Source organism: Herpailurus yagouaroundi, unplaced genomic scaffold (assembly GCF_014898765.1).
Source record: "Herpailurus yagouaroundi ecotype Mexico unplaced genomic scaffold, PumYag 200, whole genome shotgun sequence".
Classification (NCBI taxonomy): domain Eukaryota; kingdom Metazoa; phylum Chordata; class Mammalia; order Carnivora; family Felidae; genus Herpailurus; species Herpailurus yagouaroundi.
The window spans coordinates 468,492-488,239 of record NW_024412431.1 but is presented as its reverse complement, the minus strand read 5'-3'; the positions used below and the strand labels follow the sequence as shown (position 1 = coordinate 488,239).

General features: G+C 43.4%; 1 protein-coding gene across 11 annotated transcripts in view; it reads left to right on the top strand.

The window, feature by feature from the left end:
* The window catches only part of HNRNPM (heterogeneous nuclear ribonucleoprotein M), a 40,794-nt gene that overhangs the window by 13,798 nt on the left and 7,248 nt on the right, over positions 1-19,748 (top strand). For 2 of the 11 annotated variants that reach the window (XM_040449697.1, XM_040449708.1), the window contains 11 exons: positions 3,180-3,232; positions 4,145-4,152; positions 4,238-4,331; positions 5,442-5,633; positions 7,119-7,272; positions 8,093-8,142; positions 8,979-9,039; positions 12,268-12,369; positions 13,628-13,672; positions 14,131-14,208; positions 17,686-17,784. In XM_040449697.1, the coding sequence (XP_040305631.1) occupies positions 3,180-3,232; positions 4,145-4,152; positions 4,238-4,331; positions 5,442-5,633; positions 7,119-7,272; positions 8,093-8,142; positions 8,979-9,039; positions 12,268-12,369; positions 13,628-13,672; positions 14,131-14,208; positions 17,686-17,784 (936 nt within the window). The remainder of the gene's footprint in view (positions 1-3,179; positions 3,233-4,144; positions 4,153-4,237; positions 4,332-5,441; positions 5,634-7,118; positions 7,273-8,092; positions 8,143-8,978; positions 9,040-12,267; positions 12,370-13,627; positions 13,673-14,130; positions 14,209-17,685; positions 17,785-19,748) is intronic. The other 9 variants (XM_040449703.1, XM_040449700.1, XM_040449706.1 and 6 more) reach the window with 7 other exon arrangements.

The following is a 19,748-nucleotide window of genomic DNA, read 5'->3' as shown; positions in this document are numbered from 1 at the left end:
CATTGTGTAGAATAATTATTTTGCCACGTTTCATGTTGTCTATGTATTAAAGATACAAGCTTTCCAGTTAAAATACTCATTTGTTCCGTGCACCCCTCTATGAGAGCAGCCAGCTGAGAGTTGAATGTGTTTGAGGGGGAATGCATTTGATAACATACCCTACTTTTCAGCCTTCCCCCTCCAACCCCATCTTTTATAGGCCTTTTCACATGTGAATTCTCTTCAGTGAAGTTTTGGCCTCCATACATCATCTTTTTTTTTGGGGGGGGGGTCAGTTTCAGAGTAAATGAGAACACAGAAACAAATACTCCTGGTGATAAAAACATGTGCGGGAGTGTTAAATCACAGTAGCTCCTAGGGACTTCCTGACTTCATTTTGGGTTGCGTGTTCACTCTCCTTATCCTCATGATGTGTTTTATTCTTGAGGCAATGTTTTTAATAATCCGTGTAAATGTTGGTTAAAGGTGACTTGGAGCATTTTAAACTAAAGGTAGGTGATAACGTTTGTCAGATTTTTCGAAGTCTTAGTTTTTTCATAGAGATGTTTTGATGTTTAAAGCTCAGAAGGATTTCCTAGCACCTCCTCTTGAGATTCCATGGATTCCATCCATGTTCAGGAAGGGAGAGGAACAACTGTATTTTTCATCAGTACCTGCGAGTTCCATTTCAGAGAGACTTGCTACTTACTGCCAATTTGTTACCTCTGCCTCTCAGTCCTAGCTCCTCTGCTGTGGTGGATTTGCTTTCTGAAACGTAGTTTCATTGGCTGCGAGCAGACTATGCATGGTTGGCAAATTTTACCTTCAGAGTTTTGTTGCTAGTTGTTCTGACTGAACAGGTTTTTGTTTTAATCCTGTAGAACTGAAAAGAGAGGTGGTCTTCGTTACATCTTCCTCTAGGGAAGTACGAACTAGCACGTATTGCATATCTTGTATACTGATTTGCTTACATCTCTGAATTAAGGCAGTCTCTCAGGGGAGAGATTGGGAATTGACGAGGGACACGGTTATTATTAACGGTCCTCAGGAACAGCACTACTCGCGCTAGAGCCACAATGACTTCCTAATCTATGGCTAAACGGATAGGGTGGAGGGTTTTTTTAATGTAATTTTTTGTTTTTACTGAACAACTATACCATTTGGGGGGAAAAAATAAGAAAGGACATTTTAAACAAAGTTTTGGTGCTAAGGATTGAAGTTGGATGTGTGCCATCACTAGAATGTGAAGTGGGCAAAGCCCTAATTTCTGAACCTGGCTTTTTGGAAAAAAGTTTGGTTTGGACTTGGTTTCTAGGATGCAATGACAGTTTTGATAAAGTGTCTTTATGGACACGGACTAGAAACTTATCAAGCGCAACAGTATTTGAATTCTGACAACATAGTTGTCTTGAGTTCGAGATTGTGATTATTTATTTTTAAGGTCACTAGGTGGTAGTCCCCGCTTGTAGAAAATAAATTTGAGGTCTCTTCACTGTCTTGACACTATTTGGCATTTTTATCAAAGTGGAGATAAAGGCTGTTGGTCCTCAAATGGCTGCTGCTGTTGAAATGAATGGCTGCTTCAAAACATGGCCTCAGGAATGTGGCCACAATTTTTTTCGAATTGCTTTCCTTTGCAAGGGTGAAATAAAGCCAATTTGTATGACTGTCCCTTGGCTGATCCTTTTCAGTTTGCCCCACAGGAGTACATACTCCAAAAGTTAAATTACACCAGCCCCTATTTCCACTCTTCGTTCCTTGCACTGATTCTCCTTCCTGTTTTGTGCACAGTGCTGGTCTGGTTCTGTAATGTACCAAAAAAAGACAAGGGGAGGTGACTTTGAACACTTGGCCTTCTTGTTGCCAACTGCCATGCAAGTATATCGCTAATAAATACTCCCTTCAAATTGTTAATTTTTAGAAGTAATTTTATCCTACTTTACATTCACATCATTCCTTGATGTATTTTAAATTCCTTATAATTTTAATTTCCTTTGGACAAATGAATTAGAATAGGCAGGACTTGTCAAGGCCATTAAGAGGCTTACGTTTACCCTTGTACTGTTAAACCAAACTTGAACACTGAATTGGAGAAGGCTTTACTATCATAAAGATAATCCTTTTTCAAAAAGGATATTCCTGAGTACAAAACCGCTTGCTTGACTTTGGAGAGCCTGCTGAGAGATGTTTTCTCCAAGTTAACACTTCAAATTTCTGTTGTTTTTGTGCCATCTTCAAGTTCAGCAGCCATTTTGGTGGTTGTCGTCTTGATGGGTTCTAACATCTGGTCATGGTGGTCATGAATTGGCAATCCAAACCTTGAGGAAAATCTGTGGAACCTTTTGAAATGCTTCATTTTTAACCCCTTCCCCACCTTTGTGTAGATTAGAATCCTGTGTCTTAACTGTCAGCTGCAAACTGAGCTCTGAATTCGCATTTATCTTTGTCTTTCAATGGGAAGGTTGAAAAAGCAGGAGGAATAAAAGCCTGCCTTAACTCACCGAAGAGAATCCAGATGCTGCTCTGGTTTTGCGATCGGATGCTCGAACATCCTCCTTCTGACCATTATGGAGCCTAGTGCTGTGCGCAGGACCAGCTACAGATCTTGTGGGGCCCCGTGCAAAATGAAAACGTGAGGTGCCTCGTTAAAAAACTAAGACTTGTGTGATAACAGCAGCATTAAACTATGCACGTGGCCCTCTTGAATGCAGGGCTTTGTGCACTCCTGTAGCCGCCCCTTTGGGCATGTGTGCGTGCACATCCTTGGATTTAGCAGTTGAGCTCAGTTCAGTGGCCTTGCGGCCTGTGTGCTGTTTACCTGCTTTCACCAGTAAGAGTGTGCGTGCAAAACTTTTTCCTCCTTTCCCCAAAAAAGTGAATCACGCAGACCTCTTTCCTATAGATTTGGATTGCCTCTAGTCATGAATGAGTATTTCAGACAGGGAAATTGATACGGAAATCTGTGGAAATAGCTTGTTTGTGGTGGGAGGAAAATCAAGGACATAATTGTTAACGAGTCTCACCTACTTTTACTGCACACCTGTAATGCCTAGTTTGGTGGTTTAGAGAATATGGAGTGTTTCTGGGCTTTCTTATAAGGCAGAGGCTCCATACAAGGTTGCTGATGATTGTTCTAAATTCCCATTGTTTTCTTGGCTTTTCTCCCTTGGTTTATGTGTCGTCTGGAAACTGATTTGTAGTTGGTGAGGTAACATACGTGGAGCTCTTAATGGACGCTGAAGGAAAGTCAAGGGTAAGTGTCTGAGAGAATTTCTTCTGTGGATTTACTACTTGAAAAATGTAACTGTATGGTGGCGTGGAATCGAATGAAATCAGGAAGGCAGTGAGTGCTCATGTTATAGTAGCTATGTTTGATTTTTGCCAAACATTTGAGTGGGGTGGGAGGGGATTTGCAAACGGGAGTCCCGCTTTTCCAAATGGCTGGCCAAAGAGCTTTTTGGTATTCTGTTTGGATGCCCAATTTGGATAACTGGGGACCAATAGCAGCATTGTCTCTTTGTTAACAGAGGAATTGGCTGTGTGTGAATTATGCATGGAATTTTAGCGGTGGTATATTAATGTAAAACGTGTGTTCTTGTCTAGAAAATGTTACTCTTGGTCGTTTGCTGAATTTGAAAGTTGTGTGAACCAAAGATTCCGAAAAGTTGCCTTTGTGCCAGTAAATTGTAAAACAATTATTAAAACCTGAATGTTTAAAATTGGCCTAGTTTAAAGAGAAAATTAAATTATTTTGTCGCGCAATAGAATGGCTTAGAATAATCAAAAGGATGAGCTTTAATTTACGGAAGGGATGGATTTAGGAGGAGTATGATAAGGAATTGATTTGAGTACAGAGAGAAGCAGATCTAAAGTTTGTGTGATTTCTTGGAGAACCTGAATTTAGGTCTGCTTATTACAACTTCAGCAGCTATAGTGCAATGCTGGTAATGTGCAGGCAGAGGAGGTAACAAGGAGCCCAGCTGTTAATAAGGAAGGCTAGGCGAGTCATTCCTGTGAGCTTCCCCTTAGAAGGGTTGATATAAAAACTAACCTTGTTATATAAATCGTATTTTTAATTTATATAACTGTCACTGGTATTTACTATGTTTTTCTTTTTTTCTCCTCTTTCCTTGCTCTTCTGACTGGTCTGTGGCTTCCTCCAAAGGGATGTGCGTAAGTATTGTCTAGTTACTTATTGGCAATTGAGCCTTCTCAGTCGTAGGACCGGTTTCACTCATCTCCTTTTGGCTCTTCATAGCGTTGTTGAATTCAAGATGGAAGAAAGCATGAAAAAAGCTGCGGAAGTTCTAAACAAGCATAGTCTGAGTGGAAGACCACTGAAAGTCAAAGAAGTAAGCTCTTGAAACAATGTGGATATCATTTATAATTGTCGAGTTGTCCCCGTTTGGAGTTAGGAAAAGACAAAAAATAATCCTTGACTACATTTTACGGAGCAGACCAGCCTGTCGTTTTTAATGAAGAGGGCCAGTCACAGGCTTCAGCAGTCAACTCCTGTAGGAACTTGGAATAATGATGGAGCACGTCCTGAGCAACTGCTGTCTTCCCGATGTCTGTGATTTGTCTTAGACCAGCCTACCTTGTTTTATTGATCAGGGGCACTTGGACTGAGCCCCTGGTTGGTGTACGTGTCTGTGGGTGTGTATGTGTGTGTGTGTGTGTTAAGGGATTCTACACCTAAAGTTTTACCCAGCTTGAACCCTATTTCTTAGCCCAACCTTTTTTCTTTTTTTAAAGCGAGTTTATCATTACTCAGATCCACTTTGGTATTTAATCCAAACCAGATACCTTCTCTCCCTTGAGAAAGCGGGAAGTTTTTATGATTAAATCCCTCCCTTATTTTTACCTTTCCTTCTTAGAGGAAGATAAATATATTCAGAGCTCAGAGAGTAGAGCACAGGAGGGGCTAAGGTTTCTTTGGGCTGAAGAGACACATGAAAGGGCAAAGAGTTCAAGACTAGTGTCCATGCCGGAGTTTCATACACCTGTCCAGACCTCACACGAGTCAGACGCCTGCATAACATGAAGGATGGAGTACCTCGGTGATCTAGAACTGCGTTTTCAAACTTTTGGAACAATCACTGATGGGGTTAACAGAAATTAACAGAACCCCGTTGAAAATTAGTGAGATTCAACTATACCAAGCCTGTGAAGATCTTATTTCAGTCTGGAAGTGTTCTGTGTTCTATCAACTAATCTTGTCATCTGCCACTCAGTTCAATTGATAGCTAAATTTGACACCTTTCCTTTTGGCCTCGTTCCTTTGGCTGGAATTCTTCTAACCCGATGGTTGAGTTCGTTTGAATTTCTTGTTATAGACTTCAAGAAATACTTTTCCAAACAACCTCTCAATCTCTGGAGTTTTGGGAATATCCCTTTTTGTGAGATCATGGTCTTAGTTGTCACTGGGTCAGTTAAATGTAACACTTTTGTGCTTGTTTTAGGATCCTGATGGTGAACATGCCAGGAGAGCAATGCAAAAGGTGATGGCTACGACTGGTGGGATGGGTATGGGACCAGGTGGCCCAGGAATGATTAATATCCCACCCAGTATCCTAAATAATCCTAACATCCCAAATGAGATTATCCATGCATTACAGGCTGGAAGACTTGGAAGCACAGTATTTGTAGCAAATGTAAGTAAACGGAAACATTGTCTAAGGTGGAAAAGTCAGAACTTTATGATAGTTTTGTTAATGTGTTATAAAAGTAGTTCTGATATTTGAGAAGAACAATTGAAAAGAGGGTTATGCTGTCTTCTGTTTAAAAAACAAACAACTTTGAAGTTGGGCTTTGTCCCACAGTGACCCTGTAGTGATCAGTCACAGGCTTGACCATGGTCCCACTGGGGTCATGTTCACTGGCTTTTGCTGGTTATAAAAGTGGCAGCTGAGTCTGCATTCCCTGTGGGTGCGGGCCAACAAAGTATATGAACCAAGCTGACATTCCATCCCTCCTCTTGTGTTTGGGATGAAAGATCATGCCTTTGCCATTGGCAAAGGGAAATATTTTTTTTTTTTTTTTAACGTTTATGATTTATTTTTTTGGGACAGAGAGTGACAGAGCATGAACGGGGGAGGGGCAGAGAGAGAGGGAGACACAGAATCGGAAACAGGCTCCAGGCTCTGAGCCATCAGCCCAGAGCCCGACGCGGGGCTCGAACTCATGGACCGCGAGATCGTGACCTGGCTGAAGTCGGACGCTTAACCGACTGCGCCACCCAGGCGCCCCAAAGGGAAATAGTTTTAAAGAAAAATGCATTGGGAAGGATGATGGTAAACTTTAGCTGGGGAACAAAAAATTTTTGTTTTTTTGTTTTTTTTTTGGGGTTCAGAGTAAGCATTAATTTGAAAGGCATGAGGTGACTTAACCTGTTCTTCCAGAGAAAAGAGACAGTGACTAGCAGTTAAGGCCAGGCTTCATAATCGTATCTGAAAAATTCTACTGTGGTGGGATAAGTCCTTGTGACATTATATTTATTTATTTATTTATTTATTGCATTTAATTAATTATTTATTTTTGAGAGAGAGAGAGAGAGTGAGTGAGTGTGTGTGTGTGTGTGTGTGTGTGTGTGTGTGTGCGCGCGCGCGCGAGCGAGCACGAGCAGGGGAGAGGGGCAGAAGGATAGAGAATCTCAAACAGGCTCCATGCTCAGCAAAGGGGCTCAATCCCATGACCGTGGGGATCATGACCTGAGCCGATATCAAGAGTCGACCCTCAACTGACGGAGCCACCCAGGCGCTCCTGTGACATAATTTAAAATAAAATAATAAAATAAAAAAAAATTTTTTTTAATTGTTTTTATTTTCCAAGGAGAGAGGGAGACAGAGCATGAGCCAGGGGAGGAGTGGAGAGAGAGGGAGACACAGAATTTGAAGCAGGCTCCAGGCTCTAAGCTGTCAGCACAGAGCCCGATGTGGGGTTCGAACTCACAAACTGTGAGATCATGACCTGAGCTGAAGTTGGACGCTTAACTGACTGAGCCACCCAGGCACCCCTGTGACGTTATTTTTAAATGTTTGTTTCCAACCAGAGCATATTGTGTTCAATATGTTATGTGTTCAAAATGTTTTTTCTTGAGATGTCTACATTGAGATTTTTCTCTCCTTTCTCTTGATTAGCTGGATTATAAAGTTGGCTGGAAGAAGCTGAAGGAAGTTTTTAGTATGGCTGGTGTGGTGGTCCGAGCAGACATTCTTGAGGATAAAGATGGAAAAAGTCGTGGAATAGGCACTGTTACTTTTGAACAGTCCATTGAAGCTGTGCAAGCTATATGTATCCTTCTATCAGAATTCAACTCTTGGTGAACAGTTTGGCCTTAAATATTGCATGAATAACACAGGTTTTTGGGGAGGAAGTGGTAACTGTGTGTGTATTTCCCAGATGACCATAGGGATTGCATTACTGTGGAATGTAAAAGTTGTCTGTGATGGAATTGATTCAGTACTGCATAAATAGAAAATAGGCACATGCCCGTGAGTGGTCTTTTCCAGTGTTCTCTTTTTAGAGTCTGGTTTGAAGGGAGAAGTCTAAAGAATACGCCACTGGAGAGAAATTCGGTTGTTATTTCACGTATAAGTCCTTGGCTGTATCTCTCCAATGGATTGACATCATTCTAGAAATACTTCTCTCTCTGATCCTATGCTGGTTACCCTGGAGTTTTATCTTTGTAGTCACAGTGGAAAATGCCACACATGAATACAGTCATTAAACTTGGACAAGACTTTTACTGTGTATCTTACCCAGAAAACGTGGTACTTGAAAAAATATATGGTACTTGGCCCATTGGACTCATACAAAAAACTGATGCCAGGACCTAAGAGGATGGTTTAGTGAGAAGTGTGGGGTTATGTGAGTGGAGCTCTACACCTAAGGAGTAAGCTGACACTTACTTTCCCGTCCCTTGAGCTTTATTTATTATTGCTTTTATGGTTAATGTAGAAACAAAGATTTTAAAAGTTTAATGAAGAACCAAAATTGCTCATAAATTCACTACTTAGAGGGGCTGGTAGCAGTTGGAGCATTTTTCTCTTCTGTATTTCTCTCCTGTGCATGTTTTTAGAATTGCGAGAAATAGCCTTAATTGGAATATCAGCTATGTTTAATGGTCAACTGCTATTTGATAGACCAATGCACGTGAAAATGGTAAGTTAATAGGATCTCTTTCTCCATGATATATTCAAATAAGTCTAGCAATAACATGGGAATATTAAGAGTGTACATAGCTATTATACTATATTTATGGATCAGTCTTAAGTTAAAAAAGTTGCAGTATGTTGAGCAAATTTACGGCAGAAACACAGCTCTTCAGATATATTTCCCTTTTGCACAGTTGCCTGTTAACTGACATGGTCAGGAGATCAGTTGAGTATCCTGCTCAAGCAAGTAATCAAGTTCAAAGATGGGTTATGTACATGGGGTTCTACTCTTCAGGGTATCTCATTATAATGTTTAGCATTTTATCTGTTGTGACTGTAAGTCTTTGATTCACACAGCCTTTCAGGTTCTGTTGAAGCGCTTCATTGTAAACATTATCCCTGCTTTGGCTGTGCCAGGATAATAGTGAATTAATACAAGCATGACTAGAATATGCTGAGGGCAATCTGGTGAGGGCTCAGATTCAAGAAGAAAATAAAGGGAACTGTAAAGGGATATTTTAGCTACTTTAAGCATTCAGTTTAGTGTTTTGAATAGATTATTGCTTTACATGGCTTAAAAAGCATGAAGATACAGCGTGAGAGTCTTTCCTTTACTTTGTGCCCAGGTCCCTTTCATCCCCCCTAGTAACGTGGATGCATATTTTTGTCCTTCTTTTTACATAAGGGTGCAAGTACTCTGTGTATTTCTTTTTGTACTTGTATGTTATTTCGTGGCATGGGTGGATCATAATTTAGCTAGTCCTCTGTCATTGGGAGTTGTGTCCATCTGTTGTTGTTGTAAGCTGTGCTTTAATACTGAGATTTACTCACTTTCTCTTTCAGGATGAGAGGGCCCTACCAAAGGGAGATTTTTTCCCTCCTGAGCGTCCACAGCAACTTCCCCGTAAGTGTCTCCGTATGGCTTAGTTTTTGAATTTGATCAATACTGACCGGAGAACTACACTTACCCTTGAGCTTGCGCCATGTGATTCTGCAGTGCTCTTGATCATTCTTGACGGAAAGGTTCAAAAAGGGGTTTGTGGTAATTTTTTTCCCCCTGTAGATTCTAAAGGGTGAAATACGAGCAGAGAGATTCACAACTTAGGAAGGGTGGTTAGGATTACTCTGTGGTGAGGCAGACTACATCCTCTAGGATGTAGTTGGGTGTTTTGAAAGTGTCCTGTGGAAGGAAGAGCCAGAAACTGGAAAGGAATTAAAATCAGGTTGCCCGTGGGATCAGAAGAGATTGGTTAGCATGGTATGGCTCAGCGTGGTTCCACTCTTAGGTATACGTTGAAGAACTGAAAACTGTGTCTCCATAAACATTCATGTGGGTGTTCCTAGCACCGTGATTCCAGTTGATAAATGGATAGAAGTGGTAAGTTTATATGATGGAGCATTACTCAGCCATAAAAAGGAACCAAGTACTGCTACCTGCCACGACGTGGATGCACCTTGATTCCATCTGTAGGAAATGTCCAAAAAAAAGACAAATCCACCTACAGAAAGTAGATTAGTGGTTGCCAGGGGAGAGGGGTAAGTGGAGAGTTGTTTTTGGGGTGATGACAGTGTTTTGGAATTAGATGAGGGTGATAGTTGTATGTACGAAAAATCACTGAACTGTACACTTTGAATGGGGGCATCTTGTGTGAAGTACGGTGATCCATATTTTGATATGGGGTCACGTGAAACATCCAGGTGAAAGTCTGTCCTGTGACAGGGAAGACTAGGGGACCAGTCACCTCGAAGATGGAAGTGGTGCATATTAGTGAAGCCTTAGGCCCGCTTTCTGACAAGCCCACAGGGCTGTGCGGAGCCTGGGCATAGGCAGCAGTGAGAGTGCTGGCCTCCGGCAGCAAGAAGGGCTGGGGAGTCCGTAGGAAGCATGGGAGTTAGGTGGCCGTGGGAGGGGCGGGGCTCGCTTGTGCTGTCTTGGGAGAACTTCCTAGCAGATGAGGCCGTTGGGGTGGGTGTCTGTTTGGAGGGCCAGGGAGTGTCTCTGGTCTGGAGTGGGGACTCAGGCCTAAGGCCCAGCATCAGATGGATTGAATGAGAGCCTAGACAAGAACACTAACAGGAGTGCCTTTGTGGTTTAACATTATTGGAAGCATAAATGAGGCAGATTTCGAGGGGAGGTCAGAGGCTTCAAGAATAGATGGCTTAGTTGAAAATTTAATATATATATTTTTTAAACGTTTATTTATTTTTGAGACAGAGAGAGAGAGCATGAATGGGGGAGGGTCAGAGAGAGAGGGAGACACAGAATCTGAAACAGGCTCCAGGCTCCGAGCTGTCCGCACAGAGCCCGACGCGGGGCTTGAACTCACGGACCACGAGATCTTGACCTGAGCCGAAGTCAGCCGCTTAACCGACTGAGCCACCCAGGCGCCCCGAAAATTTACTATTTTTTAGAGAAGTACTACATATCCTTGCCCTAATCAATGTGGTCACTTGCCATGATCACTCAGGATCAGAGTGATGGCTCTTACTGACGTTTGTGCCTAGAGGAAGTGGGATGAGGGCTGTTTGAGAGCCTTGGCTGGCACACATTGGGCCCCAGGGAGCCCATTATCCATGACTCTTGGTCTCCCAGCACATTTCAGAGGGTTGACTTCAAAATCTTCAGTGCCTTAGGGAGTAAGTAACCTTGGTGATCTCTCGCTTGCTGTTTCTATGCAATTTAAAAACACTAGTCTGTTAAAACAGATTAAATATCTGGGAACTGGCATCAAGGTTCTTTTTAAGGTATTACTATTACTTTTAATGAACTTGGTTACCATTTAAAACCTGGTCTTGGTTTAAGTGTCAGGCCAGGGTCGCTCAGAGCATCGCAAGTGTCTTGCACTGTCTGGTCTTGTTCGCTCTTTTGAGACCAGTCTGTATTCTTACATCCCTGCTTGTGTGTGTGGGCATGGAGTTGAGAGCGGACTGGGTATTGATCCACAGGTTAGGAAGCTTTCTGGGCAGAAGAGAACAGTAGTTTCATTGTTGCTACAACCACCTGTAGAGTCAGAATAGTGTATGCCCAGTGTATTAACTCACTGGTTTATTCCATTGTTTTTTCTTGGGGAAAGTCCTTTGGGCTACCAGGTTGTGAGGTGGTGATTGGGCACATTTGCACTGCTGGCCACCCGATGTCCTTAATTGCCTTATTTATTTGTTTGTTTAAGTTTATTCATTTTGGGAGAGAGCAAGCAGGGGACAGGCAGAGAGGGAGGGAGAGAATCCCAAGCAGGCTCTGCACTGTCAGCACGGAGCCTGATGCAGGGCTCGAACCCATGAAATGTTGAGACCAAGACCTGAGCTGAAACCAAGAGTCGGATGCTTAACCGGCTGAGCCACCCAGGCGCCCCTCCTTTTTAACCTTTTAAAAAATGTTTATTTTTGAGAGAGAGTATGAGAGGGGGAGGGACAGAGAGAAGGGGAGACAGAGGATCTGAAGCGGGCTCCATGCTGACAGCAGAGAGCCTGATTTGGGGCTCAAACTCAAAAACCGTGGGATTATGACCTGAGCTAAAAGTCAGACGCTTAACTGACTGAGCCACCCAGGTGTCCCCTTAATTGCCTGTTTTAAAATTTTTTTTTTTTTCAACGTTTATTTATTTTTGGGACAGAGAGAGACAGAGCATGAACAGGGGAGGGGCAGAGAGAGAGAGAGAGGGAGACACAGAATCGGAAACAGGCTCCAGGCTCTGAGCCATCAGCCCAGAGCCCGACGCGGGGCTCGAACTCACAGACCGCGAGATCGTGACCTGGCTGAAGTCGGACGCTTAACCGACTGCGCCACCCAGGCGCCCCATTAATTGCCTGTTTTAATTAAACATTTCTCAATTTGAGATTTGGGGAAATGAATAAGTGTCTGTGATTCTTACATTTGAGTTGTTCATAATTCTCTGTAATTTCCAGTTGCTTTTGTTTTATACATAGCACAAACTCTAATCTGCAATTGCATATGAAAAGTTATGCCTTGAAAGGGATAGCTCCCAAAAGCCCTGGGCTTGCTCTTGGAGGTGGGTGGATTGGAATGGAGTGTGACATTTACAACACAGTATAAACAAAGACTCTTTTTGCTTTGGAAGGTCATGGTTTTCTAAGTGGAATCTACACTTCCGACTTTCTCTTTTCCTTTCAGATGGGCTTGGTGGTATTGGCATGGGGTTGGGCCCAGGAGGACAGCCGATCGATGCCAATCACCTGAATAAAGGCATTGGCATGGGAAACATAGGACCCGCAGGTGAGAACTACAGTGTGCTTTGGAGATTTCTGGGGAAGTTAGTTTTTCAAATTATTGGGATAATTGGATGTTGAGTGCTTCAAATGGAATAAAGATTTAATTGGGGCAGAATTTCTTCCTTACTCCTCTCTCATTCATTTTGATAAAAGCAGTATTTTGTGTTTTTACTGAATTGAATCCTCTTTTCTAAAGTTATACTTTTGCATTTTGTCCTTGCATGACCTTCTGAGCTGAGGTAGTTACGCTATTCCCTACTCGATAAAAGGAGGCAGGCCAGAGAGTTGGTCTTGCTCAAGGTCACATTATCAGTTAGTGACACACTGTAGATCCCCTGACCGTGGGACTACAGCACTGCCGCAGTCTGTTACCCAGACACCCTTAGGCTCTTGCCTGATGGTGATAATGGCTTGTAGAGGTGGGGGCATTGGCGGATACAAAAAAGCACAGGAGGGCCTCATTGCATGACAGCATAGCTGTCACAGGCCACAAAGACATAGTGTTGAGTGTTGTCTTTGTTCAAGATGATAAATAGCTAATGAATAAAAACTTTGTGGAGAATATACTTTAAATTTTGCTGTTCGGCATTTTCATTCTGTGCAATGAGGTGTTTATATCCTATTAAGAACGATTTCATTTTTATGACCACAGACTTAACGGCTGTCTTTCTTGAAATCCTTTGAATTGCAGCCTGGATGCCCCTTCACTCCACTTCTGTCAGTTCTGCATATCCCTTGTCTCCCTCCCAGATTAAACTCTGGGCTGACCTCAGCACCCTCAGCCATCACCTCAGCTGGCCCTACCAGTCTGATGGCCACTCCCCTAACACCTAAGAAGAAAGTCTGGTGTTTTTAGGAACTGCTTTTTATTTAGAGAATTTTATCTTTGAAAGGGGTTTTTAAATCTACTTATGTTCCCTAAAATAAGCTTCTAAAAAAGTGCTCTCCACTTTGTACCTGGTTAGTCCTATATCATGTTTAACGTGGTCTGATTTGGGTAGTTGTTAAAACTGTATGTGGGCCCTGCAGAATTTTGAGTCACGTGATTATTTTGTTAAAGACTAACGTTTCTTGGAATGTGATAGTGTCGCAGGGGAGATGGTAGGACCGCTTTCCCCCTTTTCCTTGGCAACTAAAATATACTCCTAATCAGGGATATTTTTTGTTCGTTTGATGGTTTGGAATTTCCTATGCTTTTTAAGTTCAAACGTTACTTACTACTTTGACATAATTTTAGTTTGCATTGACTTTTTCTTTTTAAGGAATGGGAATGGAAGGCATAGGATTTGGCATAAATAAAATGGGAGGTAAGAGATTTAAAATGAAGTACAAATGTAATCACTTTTAGGTATGGTTTTCTCTCACCTTTCCTCTTTCTTTTTCCTTAAGCCTTGCATGAATTCTCACTTTCGGTTTTCTGAAAGTTTGAGTCTAGAAATTAATTTTACCTGTCAGTCTTTCCTAGTGGGTATCTTGGCTTTTGGTCTGGCTTTCTCACTAACTAGCTCTGTGACCTTGGGCAAATCACTCCATCTCTCTGGGCCTCTTTTTACTTGTCTGTTGAGGGGGTGGATCAGATCAGCGTTTTGAAGATGGTGGTTTCCAGGCAGGGGCACTAGCATTTTTTCCCCCAAAGTCCTTACGCTTGGTAAGGAAGCTCCTGGCAGAAAACACCCAAAGTGAAACTCACAGAAACATCTTTCTTTTCCTGATGAGTGTAAGCGGTCTCATTGGGATGGTGCTCAAATGTGGATATCTCTTGCAGGAATGGAGGGACCTTTTGGTGGCGGTATGGAAAACATGGGTCGATTTGGCTCTGGGATGAACATGGGCAGAATAAATGGTAAGACTTGGGTTTCCTTCCTGTGTGCACCTGCCCTCTGCTGGTTGTTGTCTCCTGGGCGACTGTGAGGCAGCACACCCATTTTCAGTGAATAAGATTTGCCCCTTCCACTTTTCTTGACGAATCCAGTGTCTTTGAATTGCCTTATTTGAAATCATAAGTTTGTTTCCGAAGCTAGACTTGCTGGTAGGTAAGTGTTAATCCCCTTAGCCACTGAACTGTGTTCTGAATCTCCCCAGTAATTACCCAGAAAATTCTAGAGCTTTTTTATTGCCTCCAGCACTAGCAGGCCTCCTGTAGACACATTTGTGGTTATGTTTTGCATACTTTAAAATCATCTTCAAGTGTGAGGGATTAGTTTTAGTTTCTTTGGAGTTTTTGATCAAGTTCATCTCTCTCCTGGAGTGCTGGACAGCGTCAGTTCATGAGCATCTGCTCTGAGAACTTGGGAGTTGTGAGCAGAGACAGTGATCTAGCTCAGCATTTCCGTAGTGAGAATTTTGGTGTATTTCAGACCTGCTATCCCTTTCGACCCCTTAACAGAAATTCAGTGGTATTAGTTATCATTGTAACCGTGTGTTTTGTTCAGTCCTTGCAAGAACCACATGATTCGTAGGTACTTTTATCACCATTTCATCAGAAACTGAGGCCCGGAGAGTGACTTGCCTAAGGTCACATGGCTAGTGATATTGGGAGATGGGTCCCGGTATCTGGCGGAGCCTGCCCTTCAGAACTGCCTTCCGCGTGGGCGTCAGCCCCTCCTCAGTGGGCCTGCAGAGTGTGCCTTGAGAAGCCCCACAGTCTGTCTTTCTGAAATTCTCTAGGGGTTGGTGGACTCTTTTACCCCCACCTGTGGGGATGATGCTGCCCTTATACACATAAACTTCCCTGAGGAAGGTCTTTGAAGATTTGCATGTAAATGTTTCTTTTCTGACCTGCAGTATCATGTCATGTGAAGATCGAGTTACAGCAACTGAGAGTCTTAGTAGGATGGACCTTACTAACTATCAAACTGGAAAGAAAGATATTTCTCATGCATAAACTGTCCTTCTCCATGGGGTTGTCTTGTTCTAGATAATGGTAAAAAGATGTAGGGAAGTCCTCACCAGTAGTCAGGAATGAAGGGACAAGGGCCTGAGTTTGCAGGGTGCTTTCAAGCCAGCCTGTCGTTCATAGTGTGTATGGGAATTTTAATAAAAAGAGTTGGAGGAGTCTGGCTTGGTAAAGTGTTTGCTCAAAACAGACGAGTCCGCAGGAAGGAGGTAACATTGTTGCTCTGAGGAGTGGAGTGATGTGACTTAGAGGCGGACGGACGGAAGTGAGCTGGGGCTGTGCTGAGCTGTGTGGGCAAAGTCCTTGGTAACCTGGCAGGTGGAAGGCAGCAGCCACAGTTCTGAGCCTGGTGATCAAAGGGTTCCGAGTGCAGATTCTCGTGGGGAGCAACAGTGGAGGATGTGTTGAGATGCAGTGCTCTTAGATGTTCTCACATACAGATACTCAGTCCTTCCATTATGCTCCTCGACAGCAGAGAACAGGGACTTCTTCCACTTGAGCTGTGTTCTGGGATTTGAGTGAGTCAACGTAATCACAGAGGGAAATTGATAAAGATGTTTTGGGTTTGATATTTAATTGGCGACTATAATCCATCTGTTCTGGTCACAGGTGCTGATATCAGACTGGCCCTGAGATTCTGATTTCTAATCAGTCAAAGTAGAGGTCAAGTCCTAATAGAATGGATGCTTAGGAATTACAGATTAAAAAAGCAAATCCCAAACAATGATTTGATGCAATATTTGACCATGAAAACACTTCCATTTTGGGGGGGATTACATTGGAATTCACAGGGAGTTCCCTGAACTGCAGAGACTGCTGACAGTTGGGAAGATGACTTCTGAGGCCATTGTCATATTACTGCCTGCACATGACTTCCTTATCTCCAGGGGGCAGAGTGCTGCCGTCTTCATGCCCTTATGATAGGAATTAAAGGAGTGCAGCAGAGCTCTGTCTGTTACGGTGCCAGTGTGGGACTTCTGCTATGCCTGCCACATGCAAGCTCCCACAAGTTAGTTACCTTTTCAGCAGATGGCATGCCACCAACCTGTGACCTTCGGTTGGGTCTGTTCACACTATGAATAGCACGTCTACCGTTGCTAAATGAGGCATTTCTAATTCATAGTGCTAGCCTGCTTCTACATCTTCAGTAGACTCATTTCATTGAAAGTATAAGGGCTTGAGCTGCATAGAACCAATTTTGGCAGTTGCACAATTGAAGGCGATTATTTGCCTGATTTCTAAGGAGCAAGATTAATTAGGTTTTTTGTTTTTGTTTTTGTTTTTTAAATTTTTAACGTTTATCTATTTGAGAGAGAGAGGAGAATCCTAAGCAGGCACCATGCTGTCAGCACAGAGCTGGATGCAGGGCTCGATCTCACGAACTGTGGGATCATGACCTGAGCTGAAACCTGGAGTTGGATGCTTAACTGACTGAGCCACCCAGGAGCCCCAAGACCTTTGTTTTATTTTAAATTTAATTTTTTTTTTTTTTTTTTTAACATTTATTCCTTTTTTGAGAGAGAGTGAGCGGGGGAAGGACAGAGAGAGAGGGAGACACAGAATCCGAAGCAGGCTCCAGGCTCTGAGCTGTCAGCACAGAGCCTGATGCGGGGCTTGAACTCATGAACTGTGAGATTATGACCTGAGCCGAAGTCGAATGCTTAACCAACTGAGCCACCCAGGTGCCCCTGTTTTGTTTGTTTGTTTGTTTGTTTTGTTTTTTTTTAAGGCATTGCAAAAACGTAACTCTTGCTGTGAATGTAGAAAAAAGTAATGAAGTTACCAGTGTCCTTGTGTAGAGGAGACCACTGCAGTTGATCCTGGAGAAGGCATGTTACACTGCAGGGATGTTTCTGGATTCTCCTTGGATGTGCTTGTGTTAGGAGAGTTTGGGTTTTTGCATTGGGTTTATAGATTCCAGCCTTTGCCTCATCCCATAGCAGGCAGGTGGCCTTGGTCAGGTTACTAAGTCATTTGAGCCTTAGTTTCTTTGTTAAAGGGGCCATGATGGTGGAGGGTGATAGAGGTGTACAGGCTGTTGGGCGGATTCCGTGGACTGCTGGCGCCCCCCCGGAACGCTGTGGGTGGGGCGGGGTGCTTGGGAAGTAACCGAGAGCTGTAGCTGCTGCTTCCTGTGACACAGCGTGGATGCAGCCCATTGCTGTAGTGGCTTGGTGTAGCCACCGTGTGACTGTAACGAAAGTCATCAGTTAGTCTTTGGTGGATTGAAGGTAGGTGGTTTGCAAGGGACTCACTTGAGGCGAGGGGACCTTTGTAAGGAATAAGGGATGAGTGATAGTTTCTCCTAGAAAAAGTAAGCGTGCTGACTTGGTGCTGGCTGCTGTGTGCCTGTAATTTGTTTTATTCATGTCTAAAGCACAGAGGGATTCCTGGAAAGGCCTAGGGTAATGATTTCTTCCACAGAGATGGAGCGTGGCTTGGGTGGAGGATTTGAGAGAGACTTTGCCAGAAACAAGATGGGAATGTTTCGAAGCTCTGGACAGCCCCATGGCAGAGGCTTGGGTAAGAAGGCCCCACGTGAGCGGGGCTCATGCTCAGCTCAGAGGTTCTTTCTTAAGCAGAGTCTGCTATCTTTCCATCGTCTTTTAAAACATTGTTTTCTGGACTTAGGTAAAAGCTTTTGGTCCTTGAATTTTTTATTCGTATCAATAGCACCAGTTTCCTTTATAGTCTTTTCAAATGGCTTCTTTGGCTGCATCGGTATAAGGTGTTTGCTTGCCGAGGGAGTTAAAGCTGCTGCATTTACACAGCAGTGGCTATCTATCTAGTGCGGTAGTGGCTTCTGAGGCCCTGCCGAGCGGGATGTGAGTCCCCTTGTCCAGGGCGCCATGGTGCTCTAGTTGGCGGATGGTGTGGTGTGATTGCTGGTGCCTTTACAAGAGGCCTCAGGGAACTAGAGACGTGTTCTGGTGCTGGAAGGCCTGGAGTATTGGGCCTAAGTGCAGAGAAACTTTCGTTTCAGTTTTGGTTGCATTGCCCGGAGTGTCTCTCCCCTCCCTGCTGTTTTGAGTTTAGATGTTTCTGAGAATCTGTCAGCTTAGTTCTTCGTTAGTATGATGCAAAGAGATTGTCCATTTCTGCACTGTTAAGTTTGTTTCTGTCCAAGCAGAGTTGGAGCATCGGTCCGCACTCTTCCCCCATCTTTACCTGCTTCTCATTCTGTGCAGATGTGAGGCTGCTAGGTGGCTGCCGCAGAGGGCTCAGCCTCTGTCTTTAGGGGACCCATTGAGTTAGGTGTGAGGTTTTAAGCTCCTTTTTGTCTTGTTTGTGTTAGTTGTATTCTTAGAATTTATGAAGGCTGTAGAAAGATTCATCATCCAGTTCATCAGTGAGACAAGATTCTTCTGTGGATTATCTCTGGGACTCCCATCCTCTTTGTGTTTGTGTTCTCCATGGAAACCAGGAACTATTAGAAACTGTTTTCCTTTTACTCTGAGTTTGGGGAGACTTCTATTTCTTTTTCCCTCCCCGCATGTGAGGTAGCTGGAAGGACTGACTTTCTTGTGTCTTACCAGGCGGGTAGTGACGACTTACTTTTTTTTTTTTTTTTGTATGTTTGATATGACTGTCTATAACTTTATTCTAGATTATTTCAAATTTGTAGAATATGGGGGATGAATTCATAATCTGTATGCGACTAGGTCAGTTAAAAGTTTCTTACTGTCTGACTGGCTTTGCTTTTTGTGTCATGGAATGGCCGGGTGTTTTGTTTTTACTTATTTTTTTATTAAAAAAAAATTTTTTTTTTTTGAGATTTATTTTTGAGAGAGAGAGAGAGAGACAGAGCGTGAGCGGGGGAGGGGCAGAGAGAGAGGGAGACACAGAATCTGAAACAGGCTCCAGGCTCTGAGCTGTCGGCACAGAGCCGGATGCGGGGCTTGAACTCACTGACCACGAGATCATGACCTGAGCTGAAGTTGGACACTTAACCGACTGAGCCACCCAGGTGCCCCAAGAATGGCTGGGTAGTTTAAAAAACATGTGAAAACTTACAGTCCTTTGGCTGCACATAGCGATTTGTGGAAACTGAGGTGAGAAGAACAAGATGGCACATGGCTTTGCTCCCGCAGGCACTTGTTCCTGCCCTGAGCCTTTAATCCTTTGCCCCTCTGTGGTGCCTCTCACCCCCGTGATGAGGCTGGCAGCCTTCACCTCGTTCCTCGCAGAGGTGCGGGAGGTGGATCTGGTGAGGTCGTTACTTCTCGTGGCAGCAGGAGAGTCTTGTGTCCTGAACTGAATAGAGGTGTCATCTTGTAGGCCTTGCTGTCTCCTGCTACTTTGCCATCCCTCCCTTGTCTCTCTGTGCTGAGGCCTTGCACAGTGACAGGGGCAGGAGCAGAGGGCTTTGTTCTGGAATTTCTGTTGCTCCTTGTGGTCAGACCCACTTTAGTAAAAGCGTCTTTGTACCAAATAAGTTTAAGTTGGGTTTTCAGACTAGGATTTTTTGTTTGTTTTTTTTTTTTATA